The sequence below is a fragment of the Crocodylus siamensis genome, chromosome 13, assembly GCF_052110815.1.
Source record: "Crocodylus siamensis isolate JL-2025a chromosome 13, ASM5211081v1, whole genome shotgun sequence".
In the NCBI taxonomy this organism is placed as follows: domain Eukaryota; kingdom Metazoa; phylum Chordata; order Crocodylia; family Crocodylidae; genus Crocodylus; species Crocodylus siamensis.
In genome coordinates, this window is record NC_143407.1 from 11499521 (window position 1) to 11522951 (window position 23431).

A 23431-nucleotide genomic window follows, 5' to 3' on the forward strand; every position below is an offset into this window, starting at 1 on the left:
CTGGCACAACCCCCGGTGTGAGACACCCTCCTCTGCCCTGCACTGGGAGGCAGAGCCTTGCTCTGGCTGTGGGGGGACCTCTGAGCCCAGGGGACTGCTGGGCCCCACCCGGGGTCTGCACAGAACCTCCTCTGACCCCCCTGGCAGGGTGCCTTGCCCGGTGCTGGGTCTGGGGCAGTGTCAGAAAGAGGGGCGGATGGCTTTAACTTCAGGTGAGAGCCCTCTGGATGGAACAGTCCCAGCCTTTGTAGGAAAGCTTCTCTCTAGCCCACTCTGAACATCACCCCCTGCTCAGATGAAGCCACCTTTTAGGAAAGGGAAATTTAGGAAGGTGCGATTTCAAAACCTGAATACAGACTCGTCCAGTCACTGTGTTAGCATGCCCAACTCTTGTGCAATAAATCACAGAGATCTTTAATGACCACAAGCAGTCACAGAGGACTTGGGTTCACAAGTCTTTTGAAAATCTAGGATGAAAATAGCTTCCTCTTTCTACATACACAGGCTGCAGATTGCTGTGGGACACATGTGTAGAGAAACCTGGCTTTTTTCTAGCCTGCTTTGCTCACACCCAGTGACTAGGGGAGGAAAACTCTGCCCTCTTGTCTCTGTATTTCCCAGTTGTTCAAGGATAAAATAACCTGCAGCCATAAGTGTATCATCTAAGGAAGGGCCGTTCCCAGCCAGCCAGGTGAGAGGCACCTGCAGACTAGCTACACCCCCAACTCCTGTTTCTACACGAGACTCCTGTGGCCAGGTGAGTCTTCTTCCTTTGGAAGAAAATGGTGAGATTGTCTTGGTCCATGATCAAAGAGTCGGTCTTTTGAGTGAGAAAGAGGCTTTTCTCTTGTAAGAGACATTTCCTTGCAGGAGAGTCTGGGGTTTGGCACAAGTGTTATTGCAAGTTTCCTTTACCTTGACTTTTCAAGCCAGGTTGATCAAAGGATAAGCTGGTATCACATAGGACACCCAAATTTAGCACAGCAGATGTTAAGTCCCCCGAACTGCTGCTTTGACTCTCTCCTGCCATTCTTCAGTACTGCTCAGTCCCTGCTGCTGATGTCCAGATGCCCAGGAACAAGGCTTAAAGAGCTAGACCCGTATTAAGGTTTTATAATAAAATACAAGCAAAATGCCTGAGAGACAGACATCAGTGATTGGCTGCAGTCAGGTAGTTGGCGGGGAAATACTGGGTCTGTGGCAGATGTTTTGATTTCTAGCCACACGAGAAGACCAGAACTTAAGTAGCTAATGTACCAGGTCCATCCTGAACGGGGCCCCCTTGCTAGAACTGAGCCCAATGATACCTACAGCCTTGCTCATAGATGCATGGATTCATAGACATTAGGGGCTGGAAGGGACCTTGCAAGATCATCGAGTCCAGCCCCCCTACCATAATCAGGAAGTCTGCTGGTGTCAAATGCCCCCCACAAGATAAGCATCCATATGCCATTTGAATGAGTCCAGAGTAGGTGCTCATCAAGGTTCAAATCTAGACCTGGCTGCTAGTGACTAAATATCATTACAACCTAAAGGAAGGTAGGTGGCCTGTGGGCCATGAGTGTGGTGGGTTGTAGCCCTGTTCTCTGTGAATTGTTGTCATTGTCATCAAAGGTGCTGTCCCTTTGTTAAGTGCTGGCAGCTGGAGATGGGTGCAGAAGGTGCTGTAAGAAAAGGGGTAAAGTAAAGATGCTGTTGGAGGGCATTTGGTGAACAGGGAACAGGAGGCCATGTGAGCAAAGGGTAGGCTCAGGGAAATCCTAGAGAATGAGCTCAGGGATTCCCAAAAGAAATCTACCTGGGCAAGAAAACAGAAGCCTGGTGTATATGAGAAGAGCTGAGTTAGTGCAAATGTGGGGTCTCTCCCAAGGTCTGAAAGGTAGAAAATCTGCTGCAATAGGGACTTGGCCCTTGCACCATCTATGAAATTCATCTTTGCTTTAATTTCACCAACCTAACTGTAATCTCCGTCCCTTAGCAGTGGAGCATTTCCCAAATGTTAATTAACGTAGTCTTGCTACCTCCCTTCCCAGGGAAGAGGTTACGCTCATCCTTTCCTATTAACACTTGGGGCAGTTAAGGCAGAGAAGAGGAAAGTACCTCTTGTAATACCACGGACTCAGCAGGGTGACTGAACTCGGATTAGAAGCAGGAGGTCCAACACCCAGCACATTAACTGCTAAGCTGTACTGAACCCTTGGTGGGTTCAGAGGACCACACGGGTATATTAAACTAGAAAAGGGGGTTGCTTCTGGAAGCAGATGAATGGGATCTTTCAGTGGGATGTGCCCATTGCTATTTACATTTACAATCTTGACTAGGGTTGGCAAGCTGGTCAACTGACTAGTCAAATATTGTCAACTAGCCAGTCAATTGACTGCATATTTTTTGATTGGTCAACAATTATAGTAATTTTACAAAAATCTACCTTTTTTGTAGTTTGCTGAATAGAAATATGATTTGTATAGTTTTTTGACACATTACTTAATGGAAAATTTGTGCTTTTATTCTGTATTCTTTTGATGCATTGGCAGTTTTTTTTTTACAATTTTTGACTGATAATTGGCTGAACTTTATTTGACAAGTCAAATACCCAGGCCTAATTCTGACTTTGTTTTCTCTGCATTGCACCTTTAAATTTCCACACTCCACTGCAGTTAACAAGAAAAACAGACCCAGAAATGCCACTAGGTACCAGAGTACTTGAATATAAATAGTGACAGCCATTTTTCTGTTGAAACTGAGGTCCTCTGAGGGGTCCCCTTTTGTTAGGTTCCTTCTCAGTTTGAATCTCCTTGCATAAGGAAGAAAAGCTGCGGTTGGCTTGGGCAACATGGGAGTTGATGTAGGGGTTATATTGACGTTCTCCATCAGGTGACCGCTTCCATTTGTTAGATTTAGTGATTTCATCACATCTAGGCACCTGATGTCTACTCGCCCAACCCCTTTGTTTGCCAACCTTTGCGAAATTTGTTGATGACATTGAAATGCTTTCTTTATCCTCTGGTCTTCTTCCACAGTAAACAGCTGCTCGGCTTGCTGAATTTCTGGAGCTGGATAAGCTCTCATGAAGTCCGCTAGCTGTTGATTCTTGATTTTTTCTTTTATGACTTCCACTTGCAGTTCTGTGGGAAGTGAAGCCAACCATTGATGGAATCGGTTGGGCTGTTGAATCCACTCTGCTACCTCTTCGGGTGAAGGATTGTCTGGTAGTGTCCCTATTTTTCCTGTGGGAGCATCTAACATAGGTCCGAATATCTTTTGGCTTAGTTTTACCATTCCCTGAAGTTTTCGTTCTTCTTCTGTCATGGTTACTACAAGATGTTTTGTCAGGTAGTAACTCATTAAGCTCCCAAGGAAAAGGTGTATCATGGAATGATAATACATGCCGTGACTCTCGCTTGTACAGGATCTCAGCCTCAAATAGCTTATCCAAATATTTTTCCACCAGGTTTTTATGCTCAAGCTCATTAATAGGGTACTTATTAATGACACCAAGTTCCCTAGGCTTAAAGGAAATGCTCTGCTTTGGCCAAAACCTTGCACGGAATAGGTACTTCCATGTCCTACTAGGGAAATCCTGGCACACTTTTTCACTCAAATGGGCTCCAGTTATATCAGGAATCTTCCATTTTGGATTAAACTCCAAAACATCATTTTGATATAACCCTTTCAACGAGCCCAAGCGGTGCAAACCTTCACTTGGTGGGTGAAGGGCTCTTCTTCCCTCTTCTTGGGGAAGGAGAGGAAAACTTACGGACTGTTTTCCGATATTGTTAAGTTTTCTTTTTTCCCCTACCTTTCCTGGAGGTTGATCGGCCAACTCTTCGAGGAGTTGTACCGCTTGGCTGAACCTTTGGGGTCGCCTTAATGGGTTCAGTAATTTGCTCAATTGTGGGGGCATGAGTTCCCCTGTATTGAGATAGAGTCAGTAACCAGGATCTCAATTTAGCTATATAATTTTGGACTGCGCTTTCTCCCCACACAACACAATAAGTGTGGTACCACAATTTCTTTTGTTGAATCCTGATGTAATGTTGCAGGGATAACCTTGCCATCCGATTGCCTTCACCAACTCCCCACAATTTTCTCTTCTGGGTGATCTGATTATCCCTATCAATATGCCTTTCTAACTGTGACTCTAATGAATCTCCCCCCAACTCAAAATGTAAATTAGGCAAATCCAATCTAACCCAATCTTGGGAAGCTTGAGCATACTGCACTAACAACTGGGATTGCCAATTTTGTTGGAGGTAGCGACAATTCTGTTGGAAAAATAGAGGCCATGAATCAAGAAAGATTAAATGCTCCTGTATTCAGCCCAGATGGCAGCAAGGTGGAGATCCACATTGCTGTCTCTTATGGAGACTTTACTCTTGTTCCCTCTTGCTTAGCTACTTTCCTTGAAGTTGGAGTGACAAGTCACACGAGCCAATAGTGTATGGCTGGTCTCTGTGCATGAAACAGAATCTGCTTGCTGAGGGTTTGGGATTCTCCAGGAGGAGAAAGAGCACTTTGCTGATCACTAAAGAGGCTTTTTTTTAACTGTTTTGTCCAAAATTTGGCAACGTATAGTAGCAAATCTGTTCCTCCCAGCTGAGGAGCAGCCTATTACACTGGGCCATGAGACAGGCAAGTCATTGACAGCAGGGAATCAGACCTGGGACTTCCGTATCTTCATGCACAGATCTCTTGAGCTAAAACAGCTGGGCTCCACCAGGGCATGTCTGCATCCTCTGTGTCCTCAGGAAGGGGCACCCTCAAGTGCTTTCCATGCACCAACTCCATTCGCAGGCACCAACCCCAGAAATGTGGTGGTGAAGCTGCTACAGGGGCATCTCCAGTATGGCTTCACTCTGCATTTCCAAGTTCAGGGTGTGTGAGGGAGCGGGCAGGTGGGGTGGGCCTGAGAGCATCCCACACCAAGAGCACCCCAGATGCAGTGTAGATGCCCTTTGGCAGGTCTATAACAGGCCCCTTGACCTCTCTATCTGGCTTGCCACGCACTAGAGGAGTGGGAATGGCATCCACTAGGACCCCTAAGATGCTGTTCAGTAGCGTGCTCTCAGAAAATCACAAGGGAAACAACCATCATCTCTACCCCCTTCTTCATCCCAGCCCATGTATGCCCCAGCTATACTATTTTCTTCTCCCAAAGGGTGTACAGTAAGTGCTTCTCTTAGTTGTGGTCACCCAGTGCTGCACATCGCCCACCCAGACCCCAGGAGCACCTTCCGCGCTGGCTCTGCTGGGGCTATAGAGCTGCTGCAGCAGTCAAGGGATCTGAGGCATGATCTGGTACCCAGTACCTGAGACTGAGCAAAAAACTGGAGTCACTGCTTTGTAGGAGGATGGAGGAAGCCAGATAGGTGGAAGATCAGCTTCTGGTGAGTGGTCCTGGCAGAGCTAATGTTACTCTGGAGATACCCCTTTGGTTTGTGCATGGACAATGCTTAGAAGACCATCCCTTCCTGGCTGAGGGTAAGTTTTGCCATGCAGAGAAAGCAGAGGGAGGAGGAGTTTTGGCCTCTCTATAACTCTGGTAAGTCATTGTCTCCCTGTGCTACCCCATTGGTAAATTCATCTTCTTCCTTCCAAAGCTGCTGCAGTGTTTATGAAGTGCTTGCATGGGATCAGATGGAAGGCGCAACCTAAATAACAATTTCTACTTCTTGCCATTTGAGACTGTTATTCTCCTTTCATTCAGGCTGGAACAATGGACTTATCATCAACCACAGCAGTTGCTTTTCTAGCTCCTAACACCACAAGCAACTTCACCTCCACACATGGGCGTGGATACAGCTTCCTGGGCTTGACTGAGATGCAGCTCAGATGCATCTTTGCTTCTTGCTGTGGCCTCATTTTGTTAGTTGGCTTTGTGGGAAACCTGTTGATGTTACTGGTCTTGATTGAGGGTCTTCAAGCCAGCAGCAGCAGCTCTGTCTCCACCATGACCAACACCCTCATGGTTAACATCACCATTTCAGATCTGGTCTTCCTCTTGTACAATGTCACAGTGCTGCTGCTCACTTTTGTCTATGAGGACTGGCAGCTGGGGGTGGCCATCTGTATCAGCAGTCAGAGCTTCTCCATGTGGACCATGTTTTGCAGCTTCTACAGCATGGTGGCCACATCCATCCTGAGGTACCTAGCAGTGGTCCATCCAACCTGCTCCTTCTCAACAAATAAGGTCCAGAGGTTTTGGCTTTGCATGAGCATGTGGCTTATGGGCTTTGCTGTCTCCATCCCCAACTGGATGCACCAAGGGGTCATTGAGATTGGTGATGCTCGCTTCTGTATGCTCCTCATGACCCCAGAGCAAACCTTCCTGTACTTTGTTCTCTTTGGAGGCATTGCCTTTCTGCCGTTTGTGCTGCTCTTGGTTCTGTGCTATTCCAGAATTATCCAGTCCCTCTGGTGCAGGAAGAGGGTCACAGTCCATTCATCAGTAACCATCCATCTCAACCAGAAGGCCACCATCATGATCCTGACTGTGCTAACAGTTTTTATCCTGATGTGGATCCCCTCTTCCGTGATGATTTATCTCTCTGCAACCCACAGCCTTCCAGGGACTTCAGCAGGTTTTGTAGCCTCCAGTTTGTCTTCGGTGCTGGCTTATTCCAACTGCTCTGTGAGCCCCCTCATCTGCTTTTCCCTTTCTGAACACTTCCAAGCAGGCCTGAAAAAGTTGCTTTTTCGGAGAGTCCCACGGTGAACTAGGATTTGGAACAAACTGGGCACATCTACACGAGATGCTTAATGCGCAGTAGCCTGATAACATTGTGTAGTAGAAGATTGACAGCATCCAGGTGCATTTGGCACGTGTGTGTTGAGACCTTCCCTGAAGAAGGGAGGTTGGAAACAGGTGGATAGCTTGGTGGGAAGTCAACAGCAAGAGCTGTTCTTTTGATCGGGATAGCTATATATTTTACTTTGGTGTAAAATAGAATAGAAATGAACCATGTTCTTCAAGAGCTTAAACAAAATTCTCACCTGGCAGGGACAGGGAAGATGCTTCCTGTGGGCAGGCTAATTTATAATTGTCTCTATGATTTTTTTGCACCTTCCTCTGAGACAGCAAGTGCTAGAGACAAGACTATGGATTGTGTGGGTTACTGTGCGTGGATTATTGTCTCGATCCTGTTTGGCTGTTCCTGCAAGCTCTACTACTGCAGAGCCGTCAGTGAACACCAGGACACGTGTGACTTGGTGAGCTGTCAGCGTTCCCGCGCAGGTTCAGTAACTCACTGTTATTACTCTGATGACTGCTTTTAGCTCTCTCCAATGCAGACAGTCTGCTTCTCTGTTATGCATCATTCACACCACATAATCTTCACATCCTCTGTTTAGAAAGGTTTAATTCTCTGCACATGCTTTGTAGGGAAGGCAATGCAAAATACAGCTTGTTTTGTACCGAACACTTACCCTGCCACCCCAGCACCAGGTTGTTGATGTGTCAAGGAAGATTTATACTTATATATTTACTATGGCCTCCAGCAGATACGCAACAGGACTGAGCAAAACAGTCCTAATGCTCTACCCCTTACTCAAATATTTAGTCTCACTGAGGAAGCTGTGTGCTTCATGGTCAGATCACTGGGCTGGAGACCAGGAGTACACTCTCCATTTTGCTGCTGCCCTAGCCTTGAGCACGCATTGATTTGTGCCTCAGTTTCCCCATCTATAAAATGGGGATCATTACACTGACTGAGACTAATGATATCCTCAGCCACAGTTCTCAGGAGGAGTTTTCAACAAGCAAAAAGTCTGGCCAACAGCAACTGCACTCCAGGGTTTGCATAGACACCAGTATGGTCCAGACCAGGAATCTCTATCAGACACTGCTGAGCATGTGACAGTTTAGCATCATTGCTTTCTATCAGAGTCAGTGGCCTGATCTTGCAAAACGTGCCTACCGAAAGAGATCCCGGTGAACTGCTGAGTTAGCAGAACTGCTCACTACAGCAAATACTATGTGCAGTACTAAGTATTGACAATGCATCTAAATGAGGTGTCCATTAGGAATATTCAGACATTAGAGGGCTCTGTGGCCCCCTGACGAAACACCTGGTAAGGCTGCTGGGTGTGAGAGCAGCACTGGAACAGTACTCCGGCAGGTAGAGCTGTGGGGCTCCACATCCACCTAGCCTCAAGGTGAAACTTGATACATTTGCAAATGGTCTTACATGCCAAAGCAGGGAATCGACCTAGGCTAGAGACAGAAGTTACACGTAATCTGGTTTAAATGATCAGAAACTGGTTTAAACCTGTAACGGAATAGAAGTTGAGTGCACATAAACCAGTTTCAAAATGTCTGAAACCGGTTTAAGATAAACCTGGTTGGATGTAGTATCAGGCTTAAGTGAAACTTTATGAAACTTCTGTGCCAGACCCCTTCCTGTGCAAGTCAAATCACAGTCCCCCAGCATGCCAGCATTTTGCAGCCCCGGGCTGGGCCGTCTGCTCCAGAGAGCAGCTGAAGCAGTGAGAACTGACTCACTGGCTGGTTCACTGCCCCCCTTCCCCAGCGTACCCCTGCTCGGGTCTGGGGCCAGGAAGAGTGGTAAAACTTCCCTTCCCCTGACTACAGACATGCCCTGCCCTGCTTACTTAATGCTGGCTGTGACTGTAGACTACAAATCCTGGAGGAGGCAGGAAGAGGAAGTGATGAGCAACCCTGCAGAAGCCTGCTGCTGTGATTCTGGACTGCAAATCCCAGAGACCCTGGGGGCTGCAGGAAGAGGGAGTGACCATACAGCCCATGCTGACTGTGCCAGAGAGCCGTGCTCTAGTGTCCCCTGGCTTCTGGCACAAGCCACTGCAAACTGGGAGCCTGCAGCCTGGACTCCATAGCCATGCCACCCCCCCACCAGCCTCTTGCTGTTTTCAGAATGGGAGGGGGGAAAAGGAGGAGGGGGAGCTCATTCTTGGGGTTCCCCAGCTAGCATTGGAGGGTGGGGTGGGTGGATTAGAGCCCCCCCACAAACACCCTCCAGCACAGGCTGAAAAAACCCCAAAACAAACTCCCACTACTCCCTTTCCCCCCTCCCAGTCTGAAAACAGTGACAGGCTGGGAGCGCTGCAGACACACATTACAGAACACACTCATCTGGAGCACGTTTATCTCGACCCTCATATTTTCATGGGCTTGAGCCCTTTAAAATCGGTCTGCAGCCATGCACTTGTTTGGTTATGCCTGCAGACTGCTTTCCGTGGCTAGATCAGGAAAAATGTGTTACTTCTGCCTGCGCCCTCCAGTTGGATTCTTTTCCCAAGCCAGTGTGAAATGATGAACATGGGACCACAAGGCAGGACACAGTAGTTTGACCCAAAGCCATTTTAGGAACAGTTGCATCCACCAAGTCTGAATCTTCCTTAAACAGGAGTTTATTGGCCTACAAGGTGTTCATAAAAGCAGCACAACCTGATGTTGAAAACATGCACCGTTTTCTCATGTAGACAAGTTCAAAACCTGGTCTCTGGCTGGAGGTAGAGCTAAGCTGAAATTCCTGGACCCCGGCAGCTGGTGGAAATTACTTTGATCAACCTTTGCAAGATCTTCAAAAACCAATCAGAATTGGTTTGCAGTTGAGGTCCATTGCATGGACTTCAATAGGAGGAGAATTCAGTCAAAATTCCCACTGTAGATTCTCTTTTGTCTTGGTTTAATATGTTAAACTTTTAAGCAATAAAGAACAAGTGCCTGGACTGTGCTTCTTCAATAAAGAGCCCCCTCATCCGACGCTAGCAGGCCAGTCCTGCATTCCCAGGTGCCCCTGTAACAATGTGACACTGCCTCCTCGTTTATCAGCGAGCGGAGAATCTCGTGAAACACAAACACGCGGCAATGTCGCTAACTAGACAAATGACTGCTGTGCTACCCTACTGTTCAGCATTAATCGCAGATACCAAGTCACTGAGCATATGCAGGATTTTAATGTGGTAATTTTTTACCCGTCAGAAATCTGCTTGACATAATGACATGGCAACATGACTGACTGACCGCTCTCATCCCTTTTCTTCTTGCTCACTTCAGAAGACATGATGAGAAATCGAGAGAGCAGCAAGAGGCATTTAGAAGCAGATTGCTTTTGCTGACAGACTTTAGAAAAATAAGAGCCACAGACCATAGCTCTCTATACGCAAATGAGAAAAAAAAAGCCATTGAGGCAACTCACAACTGTCCCAGGCTCTTGCTATCTCTGCGCCTTCCCTGTCACTCATCTTCCAGCACAGACACAGAGATTATTGGGGCTGTGAGTCACTGACACCCGTAGCCTACAGTCCATCATGGAGCACTCTGAATTTGGATGCTTTGCCACCTCCAGTACCACCAAAAGGGTTTGTCCATGGTTTCCCAATAAAAGTCACACATATTACCTGCTCTTCAGGGATCTCAATGCTTGTTACAAATCTTTAGGCCTTGTAACATATCCAGACGGTAGTTATTCCACTTGAGAGATGGGGAAAGTAGAGCAGAAAAGGGTGAAACAATTTGCTTGCGGTGACATGCACAGAGCCATTAGCAGATCCCTGGCTGGAGCCCAGGTGTGTTCTGGGCTCTCGGCCTTTGCTGTAGTCACTGAACTGCGCACTTTTACTACACTAGCCATTTTTCACAGCTGCCTGGGGTAGGGAAAACAGAGGCAGATGTTCACTTCTACTCTTTTAACAGCTCTCTAAGAAGGTAAGCTGCTAAAACCCCTTAGTGGACCATGCTGGATAACTCTAGTCTGGACTGCTCTGGGACTGGACGTTCAAGCGGCATTGCCCCTACCATGGATTACTAGGAAGGGGTAGTGAGGGGCAAGAGATTGTTTTAAATTAGTTGATGACCAGGTCTTTTGGCTGAGTGATTCCAGCACATCAGTTTTAGCCTGGTGGGGTCCACACAGCAGCAGACTAGCAATAATGAACGAGGGGTTTATGGAGCAGCTATAAGGAAACTTCAGGCATAAATATTCCACAGCCAGGTTGGAAGGGAGCGTGAGACCTAAGGATGAAAGGGGGAAAATGCCCTGATCAGTGAGGAGGAAGGGGGCAGAGCTGGCAACCCCCGGGACCTTGACACTGAGAAGGAGACGGCCCAGGACTCTAAGCCAGAGGGAGAAGCAGAGGACTGGAGTGGCGGGGATAATGTGGACGTGTCAGTGCAGACTAGCAGAGCAGGGCCCATGAGCACCGTTGAGCAACAGGGCAGAGCTAGCACCAGCACCATGGGTGACTGAGTCTCTGGGACAGGGAATACAGACCCGGTCCTTGCCCTGGAGGAAGCCACAATGGCTGAGAGGCCTGGGGGGATGCAGGTCCAGCGTCACTTCCAGCACAAGGCCCAAGACAACAGTGGGGAGCCTGAGTCGTGGGAGAGCCGGGTGTGGGGTGAGTCCCTGCCAGGGTCCCTGGCCTGGGGAGAGTCGGGGGCAGCAGCTGAGTGAAAAGACCATTTCATGTAAGATGTGGACGTGCTGGAGAGCTTAATGTGAAATTGTGGGCCAGGATGGCCCAAGAGTGGGGAGCGTTTTGCTCAAAGGAGGCCGCCCCCAGAGGCGGTGGTCACAGGCCTTGGGGGACTTGGGTTGGAGGCAGGGCTTTCCGCCCTCCCCTGCGCCCACACTGGGAAGCTCCTGCCAACAGTGTCCGGCAATGCCGGGAACGGCCTGGCAGGGTTCCCATGGGAGCGCAGATGAGGATAACTTCCCTCACTTCCCCAGTCCCTGCTTGGACTAATGCCCCCAGCCCAGGCGTCCTTCCACGGCATGTGATGAAGAGCGCTGGGGCTCATCATGTTCACTTAGTCTGTAGAGGTGCACATCTGTCCGCCTTTGCGCTGACACGGCGATGCCCGGGATCCAGGTGTTACCACATTGGCACCCCGGGAGGAGGTGCCCTTTGCGTCCAGCCGCACAACTCGGACCCCGCGGGACCCGCCGCGTCGAGCGCGGCGTGTACGGAAAAGCCCGGGAACGGTCAGAGCCGAGTGACTACAGGGAGACTGAAGATGGCGTCTGGAGGGCGCCCAGCCGGAGCCTGGCCCGCAAGTGCGGTGTCCGCGCAGCACGGCTCCCCCCGGGGGGAGAGCTCAGCCCCGCGGGGGGGGCGAGGCTTCATGAGGTCCCGGCCCCACTTTGCGGGGGTTTGCTCCATCTCCTCTGCCTCAGGGGAGACAAAGCAGCGCCCACCGGGCCCGGCTTCCCCTCACGGGCCTGTCCCTGCCTCCGCCGACTTCCTTCCCCAGGCCTCCCGCGGCCCCGGACGTGTCGGAGATCTCCGGGCCGCGGGGAGGGAAGTGGCCCTGAGCTGTGGCCTCGCAGGGCGTTTCCCAGGAGAGCTGAGGGCGACCTGGCTGCGCAAGGCCAGAGGACCCGAGGCCACCGCACAGCCTCCGGGCCCTCCCGCAGCGGGCAGCATCGCCCTGGCAGCAGTGCTGGGGGCAGGCGGGTGGGCGCGTGTGCACATGCGTGTATCAGCACAACCAGCCTCGCCACCGCCCCGGCAACGCGCTGCGCAGGTGACCCCCCCCCCGCAGCCCCTCCACGACCCCAGCGCTGCCCCTCGCTGCCGGCCGCAGCGCCTGCGCCGGCTCCGCGCCCAGCTGAGAACTACAATTCCCACAATACCTCGCGCGGGATGCGTTGGGAGGGGGAGAAAGCACGCGGAGTGGCGCACGCGCCCGCTCTATGTCAACACGCGCTTCCGCTCTGTTGCGGGCGGCCAATGGGCGCGCGAGACGAGACGTTACGGGGCGGGGCTCAGCCAGCGGGGCGGGTCGCCGGGAACGGGCGCCATGGCCGACCAGGTGCGTGCGGGGGGAGGCACGGCCGGGGGCTGGGGGCGCCGCCGGGGATGAGCCTCAAGTTGGTTCCTTATTTTTTATTCCTAATTTCCGGTTCCCTATGCCTTATTCCCAGTTTCTTATTCCTAATTTCCGGTTCCCTATTCCCAGTTTCTTATTCCTCAGTCCCGGTTCCTTTTCCAAAGCTAATCTGGACCCAGTAAAAACTTGTTATTAATGAACTGCACATCCTAAACAGACAGAATTTCATTAGCTACATACAGTACTAATTAATGGGTAAAATAATATTTCACATCAAGTCCAGGGCCCTAAACGAAGGTCAGATTAGTTTTCATAGATTTCACAGACATCAGGGCTGGAAGGGACCTCGGGAGATCATCGAGTCCAGCCCCCTGCCCAAAGGGCAGGAAGTCAGCTGGGGTCATAGGATCCCAACAGGATAAGCATCCAATTTGCTCTTGAAGGTGTTCAATGTAGGCGCTTGAACCACCTCCGCTGGCAGGCTGTTCCAGACCTTGGGGGCTTGGACAGTAAGGAAATTCTTCCTTATGTCCAGCCTGAAACAGTCTCGCAGGAGTTTGTGACCGTTCGACCTCGTCATCCCTTGGGGCGCTCTGGTGAACAGATGTTCCCCCAGATCCTGGTGGTCACCCCTGACAAACTTATAGGTGGCCATCAGATCACCCCTGAGCCTGCGCTTTTCCAGGCTAAAGAGCCCCATGGCTCTCAGCCTGTCATCGTAAGATCTGTTTTCCTGACCTCTGATCATGCGCGTGGCTCTCCTCTGCACTCTCTCAAGCTTCTCCACATCCTTTTTGAATTGTGGAGCCCAAAACTGGACGCAGTACTCCAGCTGCGGCCTCACCAAGGCCGAGTACAAGGGGAGAATGAGGTCTCGGGATTTGCTCGAGAAGCATCTATGGATGCAAGCCAGCGTTTTGGTCGCTTTACTAGCCGCAGCATCGCATTGCAGGCTCATTAGGATGGGATTATGGAGCAAAATACTTCTTAGGCCACCCCAGATTTCATGGTGAGCCACCGGGGGGCTGTCCCAAAGAACCGTGACCACAGTCCCACCCGGCCCAAAGCAGGGTTTGGCCATGCCTGCTTGCCAACTAACAGCCCCCCATGCCCACTATATTAAGTATAATGGCTTGAATAAGGAACTGGATCTTGGGGCTGGGATTATACCCACAAATCCTTCTCTGCCCACCCCAGACCACCGGGGCACTGTCCTGGACAGTGACACTTGTCCAACCCAAAATGCACTTTGGCCATGCCAGGGTGCCAGCTAACAGCACCCCCACCACTGTGCTAGATTAATGGACCTGAATAAGGACCTGGATTTTGGGCTGGGATTATACCCACCAGTACTTCTTGGGCCACCCCAGACCGCACCTTTGTGGCACTGGGGGACACTCCTGGACATCTCTGACCAGAGACTTGCCCGGCCCAAAGCACAGTTTGGCCTTGCCAGGCTGCCAACAGACAGCACTCAAGCCACTGTGCTAAGTATATGGACTTGAATAAGGAACTGGAATTTGGGCTGGGATTATACCCAGAAATCCTTCTTGGGCCACCCCAGACCGCACCTTTGTGGCACTGGGGGACACTCCTGGACATCTCTGACCAGAGACTTGCCCAGCCTAAAACACAGTTTAGCCGTGCCAGGTTGCCAACTGAAACCTCCCAAACACTGAGCTAAGTATATGGCCTCAAATAAGGAACTGGATTTTGGACTCAGATTACAGCTAGAAATCCTTCTTGGGCCACCCCAGAAAACATCTCTGTGGCACTGGGGGAGGCTGTTGGACATATCTGAACAGAGACTTGCCCAGCCCAAAACGCAGTATAGCCACGCCAGGTTGCTTGGGTGCTGTCTGTTGGCAGCCTGGCACAGCCAAACTGCGTTATGGGCCTGGCAGATCTCTGGTCAGAGATGCCCAGAAGCATCCTCTGGTGGCACAGAGGCATGGTCTGTGGTGGCCCAAGAAGGATTTCTAGCAATAATCCCAGCCCAATATCTAATTCCTTATTCAGGTCCATTAATTTAGTGCAGTGGCTGGGGTGCTGTTAGTTCGTACCCTGACACGGCCAAAGTGTGTTTTGGGCTGGTCAAATCTCTGGTCAGAGATGTGCAGGAGAGTACCCCAGTGCCACAGAGATGTGGTCTGGGGTGGCCCAAGGAGGATTTCTGGGTATAATCTGAGTCCAAAATCCAGTTCCTTATTCAGTTCCAGATACTTAGCACAACGTCTGGTGCGTGGTGTCAGTTGGCAGCATGGTGTGGCTAAACTGCATTTTGGCCCAGGCAGGTCTTGGTCGGAGATGTCCAGGAGTGTCTCCCAGTGCCACAGAGGTGTGGTCTGAGGTGGCCCAAAAAGGACTTCTGGGTATAATCCCAGCCCATATTCCAGTTCTTTATTCGGTTCCTTATACTTAGCACAGTGGCTTCAGTGCTGTTTGTTGGCAGCCTGGCACGGCCAAATCGTGTTTTGAGCTGGGCAAATTTGTGGTCAAAGATATCCAGAAGCGTCCCCCGGTGGCACAAAGACATGGTCTGGGGTGGCCCAAGAAGGGTTTCTGGGTATAATCCCATCCTAAAATCCAGTTCCTTATTCGATTCCATATATTTAGCACAGTGTCTGGGGGTGGGTGACAGTTGGCAACCTGGCGTGGCTAAACTGTCTTGGGCTGGGCAAGTCTCTGTTCAGAGATGTCCAGGAGAGTCCCCTGGTGCCACAGAGATGTGGTCTGGGGTGGCTTAAGAAGGATTTCTGGGTATAATCCCAGCCCAAAATCCAGGTCCTTATTCAGTTCTAGATATTTAGCAGAGTGTCTGGGGGGTGGTGTCTCTTGGTAGCCTGGCACAGCCAAACTGTGCTTTGGGCTGGGCAAATATCTCCTCAGAGATGTCCAAAAGCATCCCCTGGTGTCACCAAGGTGTGGTCTGGGGTGGCCTAAGAAGGATTTCTGGGTATAATCCCAGCCCATAATCCAGTTCCTGATTCGGTTCCATATACTTAGCACAGTATCTTGGGTGCTGTCTATTGGCAGCCTGGCACAGCCAAACCGTGTTTTGGGTTGGGCAGTTCTTTGGTCAGAGATCTCCAGAAGCTTTCCCCCATGGCACAGGGACATGGTCTGGAGTGGCCCAAGGAGGGTATAATCCCAGGCAAAAATCCAGTTCCTTATTTAGGTCCGTGTACTTAGTACAGTGGCTGGGGTGCTGTCTGTTGGCACCCTGGCACAGCCAAACTGCGCTTTGGGCCAGGCAAGTCTGTGGTCACAGATGTCCAGGACAGTCCCCTGGTCGCACAGAGGTATTCTGATGGGTAGCCCAAGCAGAATTTCTAGCCATAACCCCAGCCTGAAAGCCAATTTCTTATTCAAGCCATTATACTTAGTATAGTGGGCATGGGGACCATTAGTTGGCAGCCTGGCACGGCCAAATCGTGCTTTGGGTCGGGCAGGACTGTGGTCATGGTTCTTTGGGACAGCCGCCTGGTGGCATCACCATGAAATTAGGGGTGGCCCAAGAAGTATTTTGCCCCATAATCCCATACTAATCTGACCTTCGTTTAGGGCGCTGTACTTGATGTGAAATATTATTTTACATATTAATTAGTACATGTGTGTAGCTAATGAAATTCTGTCTCTCTAAGTTGTTTAGTTCGTTAATAACAAGTTTTTATTGGGTCTAGATTAGCTTTGAAAAAGGAACCGGGAATAAGGAACCAACTGCAGCCTCATCTGCTGGGAGAGTCAGGAGCGGGGGCACCGCTGGGGCAGGGAGTGGGAGCAGGGGGCACTGCCGGGGTGTTGGGCATGGGCTCTGATCGCTCTTGTCCCACAGGCCATAGGGGTCCCCCTGCAGCAGGGCCGGGGGCCGCCGCCAGAGTCCAGCAGTGACAGCGACGTGGAGCTGGTGAGTATTGGGGGGGGACAAGGGCTGGGGAACACCCAGCACTGACCCTGCTTCTCTCCTGCAGGTGGACACGTGCCCACGCCACACAGGGGGCAGCAGCAGCAACAGTAACACAAGGGTGGCGGCACCCCCTCGCCCCAAGCGTCGGCGCCTCCCGCCCAGCACCAGGGTTGTGGCTGTGCCCATCTACTCCAGCAAGGTGAGCCAGCCCGGAGACCCCAGGTGTCCGGGCTCCCACTCCCGCCCTAGTCCAGAGATCCCGGGTGTCCGGGCTCCCTCTTCCCCTAGTTCAGAGACCCCGGGCATCTTGGCTTCTCCCTCACCCCCAAGCTGGAGACCCCAGGTGTCAGGGTTCCCACCCTGCCTAGTCCAGAGACCCTGAGCATCCTAGCTTTCCCCCACCCCCGGCCAGAGACCCCAGGTGTCTGGGCTCCCGCCCCTCTTAGTCCAGAGACTGGGCATTTCAGCTCCCCCCCTCAAGCTGGAGACCCCCGGTATCCAGGCTCCCGCCCCCCCCGGGCCGGAGACCCCAGGCGTCCTGGCTCCTACCCACCCTAGCCAGGAGATGCCAGGCATCCGGGCTTCCATCCCTCCTAGTCTGGAGACCCTGGGTGTCTGGGCTGCCAGTCCCCACATGGCCCCCCACATACCCCAGGCATCCCTACCTTACACCTGGTGTGGGGAGGGGGCAGAGGGCCCTCTCAGTGCAGCTGGGCATTGTGGGTAACACCTTCCCCCCTTCTCTTGCCCCCAGGTGGACAAGAGCTTCCAGCTGTGCCCCCTAGAGGTGCACCCCGCTATCTGGGAGGGAGGTAAGGCGGGGGGACCGCTGGGTGGGTCATGTGGGGGGCTGTGGGTTGGGAGTGAGGGGCACTGCTGTGGGGGGGGTCATGCTTCTGGGGAGTCCCCTCCCTAGGGCACCCCCCCTAATTCCCTGCCCCCCCCAGAGGCAGACCTGGAGGATTTCCCACTGCCTGCCCCAGCCCCATGCCTAGCCCCCCCGGCGCCAGCAGAGAAGGAGAAGGAGGTTGAGGCCTCCCAGGTCCCAGAGATGCTGTGAGTGATGGGGGTGTGGGGGTGGGGCAGGGTCTGTGCACCACCCCCACCAACACCCCCTGTGTGTGTCTCAGGGTCCGGCCCACATCCCCGTCACCGCCCCCCAGCCCGGTCCCCACCCGCCGGCGCCGCGGCTGCACGCACCACACCATCCGGTGAGTGGGCTGTGGCAGCAGAGGGAGGGGGTCTGGGGAGGGGCCTGGGGGGCTGCAAGGGGTCTCAGGGCTCTGGTTCAGCAGCAGGGGTGGGGTCTGGGGATCAGAGACTCACCAACAACTAGGGTAGGATGGGACTCCAGGGGATCACATCCAGTCCAAAGCAGGACCAGCCCCAAGTGCATCACCCCGGCCAGGATGGAGACTTCAGCACTGCTGTGGGGAGCTAGTTCCAGTGCTCCCCCCCCCCGGGAGAAAACACTTCCTCGTATCCAACCTCAGCTTGCCTTACTGCAGCTTGCGCCCATTGCTCCTTGTCCTGTCATCTGCCCCCACTAAGAACAGTCCCCTTTGCAACCCCACAAGTCCCTTTCTGCAGAGCTGTTGCCCAGCCTGTTGGCCCCCAGCCTGCCCCAGGACAGAAGCTTGTTCCCTCCCAAGTGCAGGACTATGTTGAACCGCATGGGATCCCTTTTACCCCAATCCTCCAACGTGTCCAGGTCTCTCTGAATCCCAGCCCAACCCTCCAGTGTCTCTACAGACTGGCTGAGGGTCCATTGGTGCCATCTTCCAGGCCGGTGATGAAAGTATTGAACAAAACCGATCCCTGGGGCACTCCACTTGGTACTGACTGCCCACTAGACACAGAGCCACTAATTCCTACCCTCTGAGCCCATTTCTCTATCCCCCTTCCAGTTCATTCATCTGGCCTGCGCTTCCTTATCTTGCCTGTGAGAATGTAGGAGACCGTATCCAAGCCTTACTAAAATCAAAGTGGGCCACATCCCCCAGCCTCCCCGCATCCACAGAGCCAGTCACCTCGTTATAGAAGGCAAGCAGGTTGGTTGGGCATGACTTGCCCCTGGCGAGTCCCTGCTGGCTGGTCCTGATCACCTTCTCCAAGTGCTTAGAATTGAGGATCTGCTCCATGATTTTTCCAGGGACAGAGGTGGGGCTTGTAGTTCCCTGGATCCTCCTTCCCCTTCTTAAAGATGGGCACTGTTTGCCCCTTTCCAGTCATCCGGGATGTCTCCTGATCACCATGTTGATCATGACCAGCAGCTCTGCTATCACATCATCCAACACCCTTGGGTGCCTCCCATCCAGCCCCATGGACTTGTATATGTCCAGCCTTTCTAAATAGTTCCTAACCTGTTCTGTCAGCACCGAGGGCTGCTCCCCTCCTCCCCAAACTGTGCTGCCCGGTGCAGCTGTCTGAGCACTGCCCTCGCCTGTGACGACGACGGTGAAGAAGGCATCAAGCACTTCTGCCTGCTTTGCATCCTCTGGCACGAGGCTGCCTCCCTCATTCAGGGACCCGCACATCCCTGACCCTCCTCTTGTACCAACATCCTTGTTCCCCTTCAGCTCCAGCTGCGCTTGGGCCTCCCTGACTGCATCCCCACCTGCCCCCGCCACATCCTTACATTCCTCCCTCCTTCCTCCAAGTTTCCACTTCTTCCAAGCTTCTTTTTTGTGATTTATTTTACTGAGGAGCTCCCTGCTAAGCCCAGCTGGTCTCTGCCGGACTTGCTCGTCTTCCTGCATGCTGGTCCTGCACTCTCAGTCAGGCTTCTTCAAAGTCCAGCCAGCTCCCCTGTACCCCTCTCCCCTTCTGTCTGGTGTCCCTGGGGATCCTGCCCATGAGTCCCCTGAGCGATTCGCAGTCTACTTTTCTGGACTCCAGGGTCCTTCCTCTGCTGCTCTCTGTCCTCCCTCTCCTCAGGATCCTGAACTCAGTCCTGTCATGGTCACTGCTGCCTGAGTTTCCATCCACTGCTCCATTCCCCACCAATCTCCTGCCTGAGCAGCATGTCAAGGAGCATGGCCCTAAGTCAGCCACTTCAGCACTTGCACCATGGGGTTGTCCCCAACACCGTCCTAAAGCTCCCTGCATTGCCTGTGCACAGCGGTGTTGAACCCCCAACTGATCTCAGGGGGATTGAAGTCCCCCATGAGAACCAGGGCCTGTGCTCAGGAAACTCCTGCTGGTGGCTAGGGTTAGGGCCTGGGTCTACAGCAAACTCCCCCCCACCCACACACTTCACCAGGCCTCTTGCCCATCTCACACCACAGCTGTGAGCGCTCACACGGGTCCTTTTCACACAGTGTAACTGATAGTGGAGGTGACTGGAGGGGTGTGTTGGAGGTGCAGGGGGGTGTCTGGGAGACAGTGTGGGGGGCACATGGAGGGTGGCAGGGTGTGTGGGGGAATATGTGGGGTGCTGGGGTGTGTGGGGGGCAGTGCTGGGAGGGGACATGAGGGGTGGCATGGGGGATAGTGCAGTGTGGGGGTGCCCCAGCCTGCCCTTGACTGTGCCTGCGGCCCCACAGGGCGGTGGAGCAGCAGCTGCGGGGCCTGAGCTCGCTGCTGTCAGCAGCTCAGCGCAGCCTGCGCACGGAGCCTGATGCCGATGTTGTGTTCCTGGAGGCGCCTGCCCCGGTGCTCACCAGCTCCCCACTGCGCCTCAAGGTGCGCTGCCGTGGCCAGCTGCACCGCCTGCCCCTTGACTCGGTGAGTCCCTGTTATGCCACCTCTGTGGAACACACCCTGGGGGTGGGGGGTTCGGGCTGCCTGCCCCTTCCTGACGCCTGTTGCTTCCCACAGACGCAGCCGCTGCGGCAGGCGGCTGAGCAGCTGGCACAGCTCCTGGGTGTGCTGCCCTCCCGTGTCCTGCTGCTGTGGCACGACCGCCTGCTGGAGCCCAGTGCCACCCCCCATTCCCTTGGCCTGGGTGTGGCTGACATCCTCGGTGAGCACCTGGACACCTGGGTTTCCTACAGAAAGCGGGGGCCCAAATGCCTGGGTTCTCTGGTGGGGGTTGGAGCAGGGGGACTGGGAGCCCAGATGTCTGGGTTCGCTGGGTGGGGCATTGGGTGCTGAGCTGTGCATGTCGCACAGACTGCGTGGTGGAGCCGGTGGAGGACAGTGGCGCTGGTGGGCAGGCACGCCCCCCTCCTGATGAGCTCAGCCTGACAGTGCGGGGTCGTGACCCAGGCTCCCAGTTCACGTTCAGCGTGCCCAAGGTGAGAGGGGTCCTTGGGTGGGAGCAAGGGGGCCAAGAGCCTGGGTTCTGTGGGGTGGGGGAGCCCGGCCCCAGCACTGAGCCTCTTTCTGCAGACTGCGCCGCTGTCCGGGCTGATGGGGCGGTACCGTGCAGCAGCTGGGCTGGACACAGCACCGCTGCGCTTCGTCTTCGACGGCCGCCTCCTGCCACCCTCCGACACCCCTGAGCAGCTGGGGCTGGAGCCTGGCGACGTCATCGAGGCCTGGAACTAGCCCTGCCAACCCTGCCGTGATGTCATTGGAGGCTGGACCTGGCCCCGCCCACCGTGTGGGTGACATCAGCAAGTTTGGACCTAGTTACGCTCATCTGCCAGCAGTGTCTTTGGGACCTAGGCCTACCCAGGCAGTGACATCATCGGGGCCTGGCCCTAGCCTTACCTGCCATGCTTTGGATGTCACTGGGGCCTGGCTTTTGCCCCGCCCACCATGCAGATGATGTCATCAGGGTGTGGCTCTACATCTTCCTCAGTCCATTATGTCATCCTTGCTTCCCTGTCACCAGTCTAGCCCCAGCTGCCCACTGGGAAATCCCCACCTGTGATGTCACCCATTAGTGCCGTCTTTTAAGACCTGAAGTGGGCTGGGTTCCCCTCCTGTACCCCATGATGTCATCAGGGCCTGGCTGATGTGACAGGATGCTGGGCCTTGACTTCTATGCACTTCCCTGCACCCCATTGGCTTTGGGCCCCTTCCTGCAGAGTCATAGTGATATCAGGCCCGCCCACTGTCAGGATTCCCTGTCTCACATCACTTCAGACTTTGGTGGGGCCCAGACCGGGGCAGGGGTTGGTGGATGGCCACAAGGATGTCACAGCACTTATCTGCTCCCGGTGCTGTCACCTGGGGTAGCTCTGCCCTCTGGGTTCCATATTCATATATGAATAAATTTACTGGAACCATTTGGCTGCCTCGTGCTCCTCTCACAGTGCGGGGGGGACTCAGGAGCTGGGGCCCCTGCCATCTGCTGGTGGATGGACACAGTGGAGGGCCTGGTTGCCATAGGAACGGGGGTAAAGGAGGTTGGGTCACAGGATCGGATGTGACTTGGAGGGTGGCAACGGGGACACGTGGGGAAGGCAGGGAGCCCGGATGCTGTTCCCTGGGACACGGGGAGTGTAGACATGTAGCACCCACCCTGCTCACCCGCTCCCTGCCATTACCCCAGCCGTGCCTCTCGCCCACAGCCCCACCGCAGCCCTTTGACCAGCCAGGAAGCAACAGGGGCCCCAGGAGCACTGCATTGCCCTCACCTCACCTCAGGGGGCTCAGGCTATAGGAACCTGCCTGTAGTGACCCCAAATCTGACCACTTGTGACCCCCCCCCCCGGTGAGTTGAACTCTCGGTGACCCCTGGTTTCCCAAAAAATAAGTTGATGACCTTTCACCTAATTAGGAAGGATTTGACCTCTAATAACCCCAAGTTGAACTCTGTGACCCCTGGATTCCCAAAAAATTTGGCTGTGACCTTTCACCTAATTAGGGGGCATTTGACCTATAGTAACCACCCCACATTGACCTTTCTGTGACCCCCTGGTCCCCCCCCCTCCAAAAGTTGGTGACCTTTCACCTAATTAGGTGGGATTTGACCTGTAATAACTCCCAATGTGACCTGTAGTAACCCCATGTTGACCTTTCTGTGACCCCCTCTTGCCCTAAGAACTGTGCTGTGACCTTTCCCCCCATTATGGGGGAACTTGAACCCCCTGTGACCCCCCCCAGGCTGGAGTTTACCCATTGGCCCCTCAGTGCCCCCCTGCTCCTGCCATGACCCCGACATGCCATCCCTCAGTCTCAGCCAGTAACCAGGCACGGAGGTCACTGTAGGTGTGCGATCACCAGTGCGCCGTTCCATTTTTCATGAGCTTGCGAACACGAGGCGGGAAGAGCTGATTCCAAGGATAGAGCAAGGTCCTTCCTTCACTCCAGTAATGTGACCATCAAGAAGCCATGGAGAGGCCATTTTAATTCTTCTCTACCATCCAGATGAAAAATGTCTGAACCTTCATTGCTAGGAATAATGGTTATTTCTGCTACTCGGGTGGGGAGGGAAATATTCCAGGAATAGCTGAAGGAAGACAGAAGTGCGATGCTGACATTTGTGTCTTACTCTGCAGCAAGTGCTGACCTTTCTGAATGCACAATGAGTGAGTCATGGCTGCCATGAAACAGTCAGTTCCTATTACCATATGACTAGATACATCCCATTTCCTGCCATCACTTTGCAATAAGAAAGGCATTGAGCCAAATCCTGCTCACATGAGCTGCCAGAAGCTGAACCTCATGGGTGCAGAGATAACCTTTCAAATGTGACCCGAGCATCCTCAGTGCAGTGATGTTGGCTTGAGTCTCCCAGCAGCTGGAAAAAAATGACTTGGAGGTGGGAATGCCATTTCTCCTATTAATTGGATTGGCACATCAAGTTTATAGCCCAA

The 23431-nt window shown here is 53.1% G+C and overlaps 1 protein-coding gene across 1 annotated transcript; it reads left to right on the forward strand.

Annotated features, from left to right (window-relative positions):
- Positions 1-12715: 12715 nt before the first annotated feature.
- LOC149853921 (NFATC2-interacting protein-like) lies at positions 12716-21900 on the forward strand. Its single transcript, XM_090026199.1, has 10 exons — positions 12716-12796; positions 16650-16721; positions 16786-16920; positions 17476-17533; positions 17669-17777; positions 17852-17932; positions 20267-20447; positions 20541-20685; positions 20835-20959; positions 21054-21900. Exons 1-10 carry the CDS (start codon positions 12785-12787, stop codon positions 21210-21212), a joined length of 1077 nt encoding a protein of 358 aa, XP_089882325.1. The 5' UTR covers positions 12716-12784; the 3' UTR covers positions 21213-21900.
- The last annotated feature ends 1531 nt before the right edge of the window (positions 21901-23431 follow it).

What these genes read in the sequence shown, in the direction of transcription:
- LOC149853921 (XM_090026199.1), top strand. An exon ending in CCCCGCTATCTGGGAGGGAG is followed by an intron (nt 17,534 to 17,668) that starts GTAAGGCGGGGG and finishes TGCCCCCCCCAG; the next exon opens with AGGCAGACCTGGAGGATTTC. An exon ending in GGGTGTGGCTGACATCCTCG is followed by an intron (nt 20,686 to 20,834) that starts GTGAGCACCTGG and finishes CATGTCGCACAG; the next exon opens with ACTGCGTGGTGGAGCCGGTG.